The following is a 14,693-nucleotide window of genomic DNA, read 5'->3' on the forward strand; positions in this document are numbered from 1 at the left end:
TCGACATCGATTTTAATCGACCGATGGACACAACGTTCTTATCGTCGTCGCAGTTACGTAAAAAATATATAGGCATATCCCAGTAACGTATCCATGCGATGCCACAAAGTCGATAGTGCTGCCATCGTACCGGCGAGCTTCGAACGAAACGCGCAGCTCTGTCGTATCTTCCGAAAAGTTGCCGATAACGTCGCACTCCGTTATCGACCATCTCGAAGATTTAGACACGACGAGGAAAAGATGGGACTGTCGTAGCCGAAAATCCAAGAAATAAGATCAATGATTCAAACAGTCTCTTTCTTATTACAATAATTAATTATTAAGATGATTATATTTACATTTGTACATGATCGAATTCACTTGATAATATACGAAAAAATTATAATGGACAATCGTAAGTACTTGTCATGCGTACATATCTGAACTATATATGACGACTCGATGCGATCATCGATCCAAATCGCAAGAGTAAAATTTTTCCCATCGCGCGATTGATGTATGACGTGTCGTATCGGTTATAAAAAATTAATTTGAAATTTGAAATAAATATATGCCAATTACAAAGAAAATCACGAACCTAAGAAATTTCTGATCCCATAGAAATTTCTGACTTCATTAATAAATAATTAATTTCATTTTAATAACAACGTTTTTCCTTAAACTTTTTTTTTTCTTTTCTCTTGTGGAAAATATTTCCGTCGTCTTTTCGTTGATTTTCTTTTCAACAAATTATTCACGTGGCTCTCCGGCGTAATAAAACTATACTGTTATACAGCTTTATTGCTGGTCCTAAGCGTAAACCTAATAACGATACTAAGTCTTCTTGCGTGAGCATTAAAAATGCTTCTCCGTCGATATTCTACAAAGAAAGAAAAGAAAAGAAAAAGAAAATAAGAGTACGTTTCGTGACGAGTTCGTTGAAGAATTCAACGAGTTTGGAGTCGTTTGTAAGATATTTGATAGAACTTACGTGTTTCCTGAAAATATTACCGATTTCCTTGCAATTTGGTACACTTTGAATAAATTTAATGACCTCCTCGTTGGACCATCGTCGAGGATTCGTATTTTGCTTTGATACGACTCTGTTTAAAGCGTTGCTATGTTTCGCCCATATGTGCGGTGCGTCCGGTAGCGGATTGTAACCAGGATTATAAACCGATTGATATAATTCTGTACGTAATTGTTTATCTGGCATATTGGCAGCATATGGAATGGCAGTCAGAACCGCGTCACTGTAGGTCGAATTTGAGATAGTATATAATGGATCGTCAGATATCGGTCGTCTGCAAAAAGTAACGAATAATTACTACGTTGAAGGATTATACGTTGATCAGACTCCAATGGATCTCGCACAAGTCACAACGAACCTTTTCTTTCGTTTTCTCGAAACCTCATCGTCGTCCGTTTGTCCGTCACTATGATGATTTTTCGATTTGCTTGATCTGTTAAACAAAAAAAAAAAAAAAAGAAAAGTACGACATAAGTATATAGTGCTAATCGCACGAAATATTCGTCTCGAAATTAGAAACGAACAAAATATTCACCTTTCAGAATTTTCTGACTTGTCATTTTTATCGGATTCTCCATCCTCTTGTTTGACATCTTTTTCAGTCTTCAACAAGCGTTCTTCGGAAAAGGAAATTTTCTCCACTTTCTCCGTCTTTTCCACTTTTTCAGACTTTTCAGACTTATCCATTTTCATTTTATCAGTCTTATCGACTTTTGATTTTTCCTGCGACTCTTCGTCGAAATCGCAGGCCTCATGTTTTATATTCAATCTATCGGACACTTGCCTAACTTTATGCAAATTTTGAGGTGAATATGGACAACCAGACGCTGAATTATGGGTGGCAAATTTAGGACCCTTTACGTGCCCTACACCACGACAACCGTACGTACCACATTCTGGCCTATCGTTTAAATTATCCGGCGCTGTTAAAACAACGAAAAATTACGATATGAATCTTAAGTCCGCTATTCGACTCTCCATACGCTATTACAGAAATTATTTATCTTACTTAACGGTGCTTCCAATGGATGTCCGGTTTTTAGACACCAGCCCATTGGATGTATATCCGCAGAATCATCATCGATCCAATAAGCATGGTTTTCTGGCCATCCATCGAAACGTATTTTCAACCTAGAAACGTAATTTTGTTAGACTTTTATCGTTCGTTTCGTCGATTAAACGCATCGTATACTAACATGTGATCCTTCACATCCTCCACAGTGGCTACTCTAATAAGTTGAGGAACTCTTTTGTCCACTACTTCCAATTTCATACCACGCTTAAATCCACAAGGTGGTCGTTGTTTAAAAGCTCTAGCTGGTGCTGCCATCGAGTGCGTTTCTCTTAAATAAGCGTCCCATGTAAAGGACTTCGGATCTTTATAATCTGCAAAATATCACTTGCTCGATTACTTTTTCGTTTTGTTAGGGATAAGCTTGAAAAAAGTACACGTATGCATCTGTGTAATATGTACATGTGATACGTACTGTTGGGTGGAGTAAGACTATGCCCGTTATGATGACACCATCCCACGGGATGAATGTAAGGCGAGCTTGCATCCGCCCAATAATCATATACCTCGTCCCAAGAATCAAAATGAACCAAGATCCGAGAATCCATTAAACACGCTATACTTGCTACGCAAACCAAAGATGAATGTTTACGATCAACTGCTTCCAGCTTCATGCCCACGCGAAATCCAGTTGGAAAAACCGACTAAAATCCATTGAATTATTTATTAGAACAATTCGTGTTGAAGGTTTCGACTATCTAGGGAAACCGAATTGAAGCATATATATATATATATATATATGTATACGTATGTACACTTACACTTTTATTGGAAAATACATTTTTTGGAACTGCAGGAGCTTTACAAATTTTAAGATAGGCGTTCCAATTGAAGTTATTGGGTACATAACCCTTTGGTGGATCCAAACGATGTCCATTTTTCTCGGACCATCCAACTGGAAAAATATCCATGCTATCCGCATTCACCCAAAAATCATAATTTTCTGGATAACCGTCGAAATGCAAACGTATCCTGTATCCTGCAAGAATGATTTAAGATGTATTACATTGTACCGACTCGAGAACATTTACGTCCTTCGATTAAAAACGCGTTAACGACTTACCTACAACTTCGACCACCGTAAGGACGCAATAACGAGATGGATGCTCGGGATCGATTCCCTCTAGCTTCATCCCGACTTTAAAATTATTTTTTCCATATGGAAATGGGTCTTTAAATAATTTGACGGGTGCAGGTTTGGCTTTACAATGTTCGAGATATTTAGGCCAAGAGAAACCAAGTTTTCCAGTTTGCCATGGATACTGTATGAAAAATAATCAAATCATTAAAATCGAGGATTTGGCAAGTAAACCTTTTATTTCCTATAATATAATGTTTCATCTTGCCTTAGATTCGGAAGAATCTCCTCCCTGACATTCGTCGTCCATCGCTCCGATGGTATCCTTAGTATCCTCATCCGTCTCAGACTTTACTTTCTCTTGCAATTTTTCATCAAATTTTTCTTCCATTTCTTTGGCTTGCTGTTGTTCTTGTAACAATCTTTTTCGTTTTCGTTTTACGCGCAAATCCCTACAAAAAGGAAAAAGCAAACGTAACGAAGCGATCGAACGATCGTTCGAAGTGTACAAGTATAAAAATAAGCCAACTTAATATACTTTAAATCTTTTTCTTTTCGAATCGAAGGCTGCTTCTTAGATTCTATTATCTCCGTGCACGAAGGACTGCAAGAGATTGGACTTTCGAATTCTGCAGCTAGGCCGTAACATCCACAGCCCTCGCAGTGATAGACGGTATCGGCGGACACGGTTCTAGTTTTTCGATCTTCGGCTGTTCACAACAAATTAATCCTTTTGGTAAATTGTACCTGTACGAGCAATGAAATCGTTTACCTTTCTCTTTTTACTTACCCTTCTTCTCGTTAATCGCGTTGTTGGTCATAACAGGACTGGATTTGGAAGAATTCTGTATTAGGCATACGTTTTCCTTATCGCCAATATTTCCATCTTTGTTCTGCTTACTCGTTTCATCTTCTTCGACGACTTCCATAATCCCGAATTCATTCATACAAAACTGAAGAAACAACAAGTACGATTTATTATAAAGTTGACGACGTCTAAAATCGATTGCATAACTTTGTACGCGTCTTCACAAATACAAAATATTCTTCTTGCATCATTCGCTGAATATATAGGTGCAAGATATCACTACACGAGTGCAAAGTATGTCAAAAATAAATTTAACCGGAAACGTTATCTTTTCGTTTCTATAAATTACCTTTAATGTACTTCCTGGTAAGGTTCCCACGCCATCTTTCCAATCTAACGCTTTAGCAGCATCGAAATTGGAATCGTTTTGTTGAGAAACATTGAAGTGCTCTTTCATATCTTCGTGATTTATTTTCATGTCGTTTTTATTATCCGACACAGCTTCGACTGTACAACTTGTAGGCGTTTTAATTATCTCTATTTTTATGTCATCATCTACGCTCGTATTTAATTTCATTGATTTGTCTTCGCTAGGAATTACTTTGATCAAAGTTATGTCATCGTCGTTTTGCACCTTTTTATCTTTGTCTTGTTCAGACTCGGGACTACTGAGTGCGTAAGTCACATCAGCCATAGTTTCTTGAGAGGACTTTTGTTTCTTCAATCGCTTTTCGCTAGAACCTCTTAAGATGTTACTTATCGTTTTCTTTCTTTTTTCTGGCATTATAGTATCGTCCTTTTTAGGTATAGGGGTAATAACCGCAGAATCCGGATTTTCCGTAATCTTTATACTATCTGTAGAATTATTGTTTCCTTTATTCGCACTTAACAAACTCATTTTTGCTATTGGATGCAGCGGTGGAGGATGTGTGGTTGAATTTGTTGTTTTGGATTCTCGTAAAACTGTAATCGTTCCCTTACTATCGGTACTAATTTGGCCATTATTGATCTTCAAATTAAACATGCTCGATTTGGCAGATCCGCTTTGTTGGGGAATGCTAACAGGCAATAACAAGTTCGTCATGTGTTTAGGTGGTTGACTTTGCGAGCCAGCAGTCGTGCTTGTCGATGTCTGTGCCAATTGCGATATAACCGGTGTGATAACTAGCTTTGGCTTACTTATTTGTGTAGTCGTTAAGGCTCCTGTTTTAACAAAGTTTAAATTACATCCTTTGCAATTCAATTCGCTATACACACGCGTACGAACAAAGAAATATTTATGACATAGCATTTGCGATATAACGGAGTCGTATCAAATAAATAATCATACCTGCTGGGATTACAACAGATTCGCGCGATTTATTCGGCTTGATCAGAGTACCAAGATATGCAAACGTATGTTTCCCCGACTGAGGATTCGTCTGATTACTCTGAGAAGTATTCAAGGGTACGATCTGCGCAGTAGACGTATTTGATTTTCTAAGTAATATGTGTTTCTGTCCTTGCGCAGCATTTGTCGTATTAACTGTATTAACGGGACGATGAATTACAATATGTTGCTTATTTTGAGAAGTAGTAACCTGGCCTGGCCCCTGTATAAATACTTTATTTTGTCCGGTAACAATCTGAAATATATCAAAAATTGCATAGCAACGATGCGTCCGCTTGTATCGTTTATTCCTATTAGAGAATTCTAGAACATTAACAAAATTTTAATATTAAAGCTTTTCTTACAAGTAACTCAAGTATACCAGTAGCGCAAAAATGAGAGAAATTATTCGATCGTGACATCAACAGCCGCATCTTCCTCCTTCCGATTCATTCAAACTACTAAATCGATATTTATTGCGGAGAAAAGTGGAGATTAATAAAAGACTTCAAAATGTACCATGCTTGCGCGACCTCGCGTATTAATATTTTCACAAATGATTTCACAAAGGATTCTAGAGCGCATGAATATTTATGTAACCGAGCAGATCGACGAATTAAATGCGTAAGGCTTATCGCTTTGGTTTACTTACGTAATGTACAAATTAAAATGCTAAAGCTACAATGTAATAAAACGATAATTTTTAATGAAATATAAATGACCGTTGGAGTATAAATGTAAGATATTAAATAAATATGGAGTGTAAAATGTTACCTGATTATTAACTGGATTAATAATGGCAGCGAGTTGAGTAGCAGTCGGAGAAACAAGCGTCTGATTTGCAGCTGTCGTCTGACCAGAACGCATTTTACCTTGTTGAATGTATAATAAAGGCATAACTGGAGTAGTAGAATCGTCCAATTGCGACTCTGTTATACTATTGTCATCTACGTCGTCAACTACTATTTCTTCGTCCATTCTGTAAACGATGTAAAATATAAAAAGAAATGTTACAAACGGACAGATCTTTCTTGGATAAGAACATTTTATATATGTTGACCAGTTTTAGAATCCACTATAACATGTATATTATATTAATCACCTTAAATATTTCATTCTTAATCATGTTTGGTAATGAGAAAATGATAGTCAAACGATGGACAAATTACCAATAAAAGTTTCTAGAGAAAGAAGCACAGTTAACAACACCCTCTCATTGATATTAATCGTTTACTCGTCCAATAATTTATTTATAGACACGTCTTCGGGCACAAAAGAGTTAACAAAAACAGGGAAATGACTGTAGAAATGATATCGAATAGTTAAAAAATAAAACAATTAAAAGAATTAAAATTCGAAATAATCCGAGCGTATTGCATGTATTGCAAATGTGGCATACCTAATAAGTCGTTCCTATAAGGAAATTCAATTTTTCCTAGTTACATAATTCCAATTAATTGCGCTAGAACGGATATGTAATAAGTTTGGTGTTTATAAGAAGTAACTATAGTTAAACAGCACTGTGCACTTAATTCACAAAATCGTTCTTCCGACAATATACATGACTGGGCGTCGGATCTATCAGTAAAGCAATTTGAAACACGCGCCCAGCTATTATTGCCGAGAGCACAGTTACGTTTCTTTCACACTTTGAAATATCGCAAATATTTAAAAAATAAATTCTTTTCCCGTATCTGCGGTGATACTTATAAACCGCGATTAACGTACCACCGTGATTGCTGCGCCAAGTATGCCTTCATTCAAATACTTTTGCAAATCGTCCGTCGCGTATCACGAGCGAGTCAACAGTACAGCCCGCACGCACGTATGCACGACGCACACTTTTCACTGGTATAACGAAAGAACGAAACGAGCGACAAGAGGTATCCCCTTGCCACAAAAAATCCTATCTTTCTACAACGATTTTGCCTGGACAGGAGCAAGAGGGAAGTTGTCGCGCAGAGTACTGTTTTTAACGAAAATCCGCACCTATCTTTTAAGCATTCGAGCTTTGGTCTCTCTACGCTACAGCTATATCCTCATAGGCTCGAAGCGTACTAGCAACGGCGCGGCAAGCCATGCGAACCTAACCTATCGCGACGCAAATAAGGTATGACGCTCCGACGGTAATAGCCAATCGAACAACTTTTCTAACTCCTCCTCTTGCTCCTCCCACTCCTCTCTGAGCAACGCACACATATATTTACTGCAAGTGAAAGCAATTTTCAAGTAAAGTTCTGAATCCATTTGCTCGATGATCGATGATCGACAACGGCTCGTCCCATTCGATAATTTCGTCGATGTTATTTATTTGACAATTCTCTTGGACGCTTCACGAACGACCGATCGGAAGAAAGGACATTTTCAAATATCCACGTACACCTCGTGCCATAAATTAAACTTTTCCCTTTACTCGCATTCACGAATCTATCCGGACACATTTCCGCTTGTTATTCGACTCGCTGCTCGATATCGAACATTTTTCTTCCTTCGTCTGTTCTAATACCGACGATAACAAAACGTGTAAATAAACCAGAAAAATTATGTTTATCTAATCGAAATCAAATGCAACCTATTCGTTAGAACTCATTACCACGTGCTATTCTCATTTCGCCGTTATTAATGAATCGTTACGAATTAACGAGACGATACGTTTTGCGAGAAGCACTCTTCTTACAACTTTACGCTAGTGCTACGATTGTACGTACGTCTGCATTCCTATCGAACTAATTAACGAAATAATACATTTTAACGATATGCTATTAAGCCATGTAAGCGAGGTATAACCAGACGTAACATTTCTTATCGTGACTCGATTGGTTAACCATACCCTACGACGTTTATCGAAAAAAATTCTACTTTCTTCGAGCTCTCGCGTCTTTAAGAAGCTACTGTCAATGTATAGCAGATTCTAACGATCAATATTTTCCTTCGAAACCTATAATCACTTTATGAGTAAATTCTCTTCGATAAATGAGAAAAATCGAGCTCGTTAAGACGATTTGTGAGTCTCGATGAAACGTATTTTCCATGCGACGAACTTTTCTCTAATAACCTCCAAAATGTGCGTTCGGCATCAGTAATAAGAATGCATCTATCGATTACGAGGAACACGCTGTAACCCCTATCGATAGTTGAGAATATCGCATGCACGTGACTATAGTATATTATTCCATTTTAACGATTTCAAGTAAAAATAACGTATACTAAGATGCGACACGACGATCGAGTTACTTTTGAAAATGAAGAAACGCGGAACAATCGAGATAAGTAAAACGGCGAGGAAAGTACCGAAAAGTAAATTGCGGAATGGTACGATTTTATACGATATACGTATATATGCGTACACGCACGTACACACGTGCACACACGTACACATTCATGCATCACGAACACACGCACGTTCGCATGCACGTATACACGTGTCGTGCGTGCGTGTGCGTGTCTTCGCCGTCTTAGCAAAAAAGTAAATTCTTTAATCACTCTGTATCGTTAAAAATGTTACGATCCGTGAAAACAAGAAACATTCATATTTTCACGTGAATTTAACGTAAGAAAATTTCTTTAAGGCTATGTCTTTTTTATACATGTATATGATATACCAAACTTGTGATTTATTATAAATGAAATGTTCGACGAGTCATTAAAGAATAATCGATTGCAATAGTTGCAATGTTGTAAACTCATGGTTACGATCGTGCATGCATGGACGCTGTTGAAAACAAAAAATAGGTGCAAACACAAAGTACTATCGTTAAAGATGCAGAACGTGATAATAAGTAAATAACACTAGTAAACACGAGCATGCATACTTTCTCTTTTTCCTCGTTATACGATAGTTTAATGATTATTTGTACTTTCCGAAGCTCAATGTGCAAAGTTACGCTAAGCTTTACACACGCATGTACATACATATATACTTACGAGAGTAAACGAATGTTGACCTAACGAATCCAGCCGAAAATTTAACGTTGTATTTGGCAATACGTACGTTTCACTTAATTTCAACTAACTCAACTGAATGCTCGATATCTCATAATCACGGAGCAACGTTTTACACTATAACGACACGTTACAGATATAAGAAATTATATGATTATAAACTCACGTTTTAAAGTTGTCAGTCGCCATCATCTGAGAGAAGGAACGATATTATTTCGAAAGCGCATGCGCACCAACCCATGTTGCTTCTGCTACGAAGGTTCGTTCACATTTGTACGAGTTACCATCCACGGAGATGTAAAACAACAAGATCATTCGTCTGTATTTTATTTTTCTCTAAATACCTGTCAAATCCTGACATGTATCACGTTACTTAGAATCTTACTCGCGCAAAACAAACCGATCTACATCTTTCGCGTTAAAAGTACCTTTATCTTTTGCCAACTTTTTCTAAGAGCATCGACTGACGTTCAAGATCCATGCATTGGTATAAAACATTCTGAGTAATAAGGAAAAAAAAAAAAAAAAAAAGAAAACAAAAAATTGAAATTAGAAACAAAATCACACGTAATACCTTCAATGAATACGTACTATAATATTATATCGATTTTCCTTTTGTTATTCTAACGTTGCAAAAGTCAATAAAAGTAAAGAGGAACTTTTGTCAAGTATCTCTCTACATCGACACGAGTCGAATAAAAATAAAAATCGTGTACGCGTGTAATTCAAACAATGCTAATAGCATTTAATTAAAAGAAAAAAAAAAGAAAAGAAAAAAAGAAAGAAATCAAAAGAAGAAAAAAAAACAAAAAGAAAATATACCCAGATATATAGATATGTGTATAAGTATATAAATATCGACCTTCAATTGCGTGCGCTTTTCAAATTTATCGAGCGTCACGGACGCATCGTATATGCACTGTGTATAACCAAACTACGTATCGAAGTGATAAAGAAGATGAGCGAATTAATTTCAAAGATTTTAATGAGTCGAGGACGAAAATAGTAAGAATACGACGGCGTTAAAAGAATGGGCGAACGTGTTTGAATGATTTTCGATTGATACATATGTACATCGAATCGACTCGTTTACCGTTCCTTGCACGTCTCTAATAACTTTCTCTCTCTTTCTCTCCGTGTCATCTAGCACGATTCACGCCTGCGCTTGACAATGCACGCTTCTAATAGGCCGATTAACACGAATGCAATCACTAAATTATAAGGGAGATTTTGAAAAATTCTCTATAAATGCTGACTATCCAAAACGAATAGGACAAAATGAAAAGAATGTTCTTTTTGGATTTTCTTCGATTTTTTTTTCTAAAGAAAACGAGAGAAAATATAAAAAAGAAAAAAGAAAATGAAATAAATTTGAGGAAGTAATATTTGACAGATCGTCATCTGGGCTCTCTTTCTTTCTTTCTCTCTCTCTCTCTCTCTCTCTCTCCCTTCTCAACCTTTCTCCCTCTCTCTCCCTCCCACCCTCCCTCCCTCTCTCTCTCTCTCTCTCTCTCTCTTTGAAGAGACAGAGAGCGCGCAATGGCGTAGCCAGTATATATTTTCTTCTATCAGCTGATGGACTTGATGCACCTTTCGCTTATCAAAACAGACAAAAGTCGTGCGTTAGTATATCCCAATGTGCCAGAATGATACCGCGTCGTGTCATATAATATAACACATAGCATATTCGTAATAATATGTTAACGTTTAGACTTACACGACCGTCTAAGTTTTGATTTTTTCCGGAGTGACAACGTCGACTCCATTATTCCCTCGTCATTGAATTGTATTCTCACTTGGCAAGGGTAAGCTTGGACGAAATTACGTTAGACGTACGTTCGTTCTTTATCATCGGAGATTTCTTTGTTTTTTACGATATCTCCTTCAAAAATATTATTTTTTACGTTGCGATCGAGGAAGTTCCATTTTTCTTCTTTCGTTAAATCGTTAAAATAGACAGTCTAACAGTTGCTTCCCTTACCTTATAACTATCATTACGTCGATCGGTAAAAAAAGAATAAATTTAGGACTCTATTAGCTTCAAATGCTGCAACCCACATTGTATAGCATTTGCTTATGCATTTAATATTCTTTCTTAAGCGACACTTATAGACAACACTACGTCTTCATCGGTACGATATACTTTAACTTGGAAAGCTATTGTTAAAGATAACTTTTCGATGCGTGTACAGGTAGAATACATGCATTCTCGTATAATTTTCTTGGAGAATTGTATCTTAATTATTGTGCATGACGACAGTAAATTCTTTCATATTATTCGATTAGTCGTTTATAATTAATAGTCGATAGGTGATCGTAACTTTTGTACTTGTTCTCTTTTAGACTTTTATAAGTTTATCGCTTTATGAAAATATACTTTATACATATTTTATAGCCTTTTGTAAGGTATATATTGTAACAAATGATTAATAAATAACATAATCTTTGTTAAACAGAAGATTCATTGTTTTATCAAGATGGGAAGCGCCGTTAGTAGTGGACAAAACAATGACGAATTGGTAGATAATTTAATGAAATCTGGTTATATAAGAACAAAGAAAGTTGAACAGGTATTCAGAGCAGTCGATCGTGCCGACTACTTCTTAACGTCGCATCGGGAAAGCGCATACAAGGACCTTGCTTGGAAGCATGGAAATATCCATTTATCGGCTCCATGCGTGTATAGCTTGGTGATAGAAGGTCTTTCTTTGGAGCCTGGATTGAGTTTCTTGAACCTTGGATCGGGAACTGGATATCTTAGTACAATGGCAGGATTAATACTAAGTAAGAAAATAACTATATCGACGGATTGCTACTGAACGTTCATTGTATCGTTGTATTTTCCTTAGATCAACATGGGACAAATCATGGTATAGAATTACACGAGGATTGCTTGAAATACGCTTATGAGCGTTTAGAAGAATTTAAACAAAAATCTTTAGCCTTGGATGAATTTGACTTCTGCGAGCCATCGTTTGTACAAGGTAGTATACAAATATAACGATTCTGATCAAATAAATAATGCGTATTAAATATATATAACGCCTAGAACTATTTCGTGTTTGATAGGAAACTGTCTAAGCATCGTACCTGGCAGACAATACGATAGGGTGTATTGTGGTGCAGCTTGCCCGGAAAGTCACGAGGCACTAATCAAACAGTACGTCAGAGTTGGAGGAATTCTAGTGATGCCTTTCAAAGATCATCTACTCAGAATTCAAAGAGTCGACGAAAATACTTGGACGCATCATACGATGTTACCTGTATCTTTTGCTCCGTTAATTGTGCCTACGTCCGAAGAACAAAATATATTTCATTTGCGTAAGTAAATCGATCGCGTGTGATAGATGTAAAAAGAAAGAAAAAAGAGAGAAAAATGACAAATAACATTAAAAGTAATATCTTTTAGCGGAATGCGATCCATTATCTTTACAAGAATTATGTCGTGATAAAATCAGACATAGACTGAGAGAAAACGTTTGGCGACAACATACAGAATTGGAGACCAGGAAACCTATACTGCCAAGACAACAAAGATCTAGCCTACCTCAACGTACCTTGAAACGTTTTGTAATACCCATTTTCGAAGAATCGGACGAAGCTCTTTTCGACGAAGACGAGGAATTTGCTGGAAGAGCTCGTTTGTTGCTCAACGTAGATACTCATCCTGGAGAAGCTATTACAACGACTTTACAGTTGGTAAGAGCTGTTATACAGCCGCATCAAGGTGAAAATAGGCAACATTGGCAAGAAGCAAATGACGACGACAGCGATGGACAATATATCGTCGCTTCCGTTGATCTGCATCACGACAATGGCGAAGAAAGGAAAGAAACCGATAGCGAGGCGTTACTTACTGAAGCAGGAAGAGCCAATACCAGTGAAAATAATTTCGATTCGGGCTGCGACCAATCGGAAGATCAAATGCAAAATCTATCCTGTCAAACTACAGAACAGCGTTCGTCCTTATCAGAAGCATATACAAATATGAGCGAAAGCGATAGCGAACCAGAGCAAGAGACGTCTTTTACCCAACGTAAGAAAATAGCGAAGCGCGAAAAAACTGATAGCGGTATCATTGAAGATGCTAATCTGACTAACGACGACGGTAGTTCTAGTTCAAATACGAGCCAATCAGATTCTAAGAATACCGACGATTTAAATTCCATGGAGGTCGATTTATCTGATATCACGATCAATAAGTCCATGAAGAATATGTATAAGTCTTACCCCGATCCTGCGGAAAACATTCCAAACGAGAATGTAATATTTGGACATTACGTAGACGGCAATGCTTTTTCGACGTATATGAAAGAAAAGATACATCAGTTACCATTGCCTTTCTCATTAAAGTTGTACATAAACTATAATCGGCATCTGTAATATATACATAGGAAAGTGATTAGACTTAATCATTACTCTTTAATTTAAATATTCTAATAAATACATAACTTCTTACATTACGCAGTACTCCATCGTTTTTTACAGCTGCTCTCCAGCTACAGCTGAACTTCGTATGTTACTAAAAATCTTTGAAAGATAGGTTTACGAAGTGTTACAAGTGATACTTGGCGGCCAAAATGTTCTTTTATTTAAAGTATGTCAATTTTTATTTTCATTTTCTATCTTTCTGTTTTGTTTTCAACATCGTCGAAAAACAAAAGAAGGGAAAAAGTTGTTAGATATAAATCTTGTACGGTGAATTATTCTCGAAATTTCTATGTCATTGTAAATTTTCTCAAAGATACCCTACATTTTTCATTATTAATATCGTAGAGAAGAAGACGACGATCTGCGATTGAGAAAGCAGCGATCAACGAGGGATTGCATGGTCATTGATACTGCTCTACTGACCGAACATGATTAAAGTGGCAAAAATGACTGCCTTATCGTATGAGCGTGTATGCGTCTATTTACATGCATGTACATATCTCTGTACCAGATTATAAAGCCCGTTTCATGCGAGATTCTTCGGCAAAAGAAAAATCAAGTCCTATACAAATTTTCGAAGGGTTGTGATAAACATTGAATTGACGAATGCGTAAGGACTTTTTTTTAATCGGCGTAGATTAAACGAGTGACATCGTACGACATGCTACTTAGGATAAGAAATACACAGAAATGTACAAAATGCAAAATATAGTGGGCGATACATATTTATCGAACTTCCCGACGATAAAGTTTAGCCGACAATGAGTGTTGAAATCGAAATAGCATCTATCAATTAATTTACGCAAATTTCGTATGTTAATGAAAAATTCATAATCGATGATCAAGATAATACGTTTTTAGTTCAAAGACTATCATAGAGTTTCTAATTACACAAATAAATACTATTTAGTAATAGCTTGGTCTCATTTATTTACCTCTAAACCGTATTATCCGTAAAATCTATTTATTGGTCGTGTATATTTT

At 36.6% G+C, this 14,693-nt stretch overlaps 2 protein-coding genes across 9 annotated transcripts; one reads left to right on the forward strand and one right to left on the reverse strand.

Moving 5' to 3' along the window:
* Positions 1 to 296: 296 nt before the first annotated feature.
* Positions 297 to 9,730, reverse strand: LOC127064571 (lethal(3)malignant brain tumor-like protein 3). 6 transcript variants are annotated; one of them, XM_050995785.1, is made up of 17 exons: positions 6,736 to 9,211; positions 6,439 to 6,517; positions 6,111 to 6,315; positions 5,298 to 5,592; positions 4,317 to 5,170; positions 3,950 to 4,112; positions 3,698 to 3,869; positions 3,428 to 3,611; positions 3,145 to 3,343; positions 2,843 to 3,060; positions 2,497 to 2,725; positions 2,206 to 2,395; positions 2,019 to 2,140; positions 1,545 to 1,932; positions 1,368 to 1,442; positions 971 to 1,283; positions 297 to 859 (listed from the first exon to the last, which is right to left on the reverse strand). In XM_050995785.1, exons 2-17 carry the CDS (start codon positions 6,450 to 6,452, stop codon positions 734 to 736), a joined length of 3,747 nt encoding a protein of 1,248 aa, XP_050851742.1. In that variant the 5' UTR covers positions 6,453 to 6,517; positions 6,736 to 9,211; the 3' UTR covers positions 297 to 733. The 6 variants fall into 6 exon arrangements, with proteins under 6 accessions (XP_050851742.1, XP_050851741.1, XP_050851740.1 ...); XM_050995784.1 differs by having other exon boundaries at positions 6,439 to 6,636; XM_050995783.1 differs by lacking the exons at positions 6,439 to 6,517; positions 6,736 to 9,211 and adding an exon at positions 9,445 to 9,730.
* A 1,094-nt stretch (positions 9,731 to 10,824) lies between these two features.
* LOC127064579 (protein-L-isoaspartate O-methyltransferase domain-containing protein 1-like) lies at positions 10,825 to 14,624 on the forward strand. Of its 3 annotated transcripts, none has more exons than XM_050995821.1 (5): positions 10,825 to 11,410; positions 11,735 to 12,062; positions 12,128 to 12,262; positions 12,348 to 12,599; positions 12,688 to 14,624. In XM_050995821.1, the coding sequence occupies exons 2-5, from the start codon at positions 11,756 to 11,758 to the stop codon at positions 13,659 to 13,661; spliced, it is 1,668 nt and encodes a 555-aa protein (XP_050851778.1). In that variant the 5' UTR covers positions 10,825 to 11,410; positions 11,735 to 11,755; the 3' UTR covers positions 13,662 to 14,624. The 3 variants fall into 3 exon arrangements, with proteins under 3 accessions (XP_050851778.1, XP_050851779.1, XP_050851776.1); XM_050995822.1 differs by having other exon boundaries at positions 10,825 to 10,900; XM_050995819.1 differs by having other exon boundaries at positions 10,826 to 11,083.
* Positions 14,625 to 14,693: the final 69 nt, after the last annotated feature.

This window comes from Vespula vulgaris, chromosome 6 (assembly GCF_905475345.1).
Source record: "Vespula vulgaris chromosome 6, iyVesVulg1.1, whole genome shotgun sequence".
Lineage (NCBI taxonomy): Eukaryota > Metazoa > Arthropoda > Insecta > Hymenoptera > Vespidae > Vespula > Vespula vulgaris.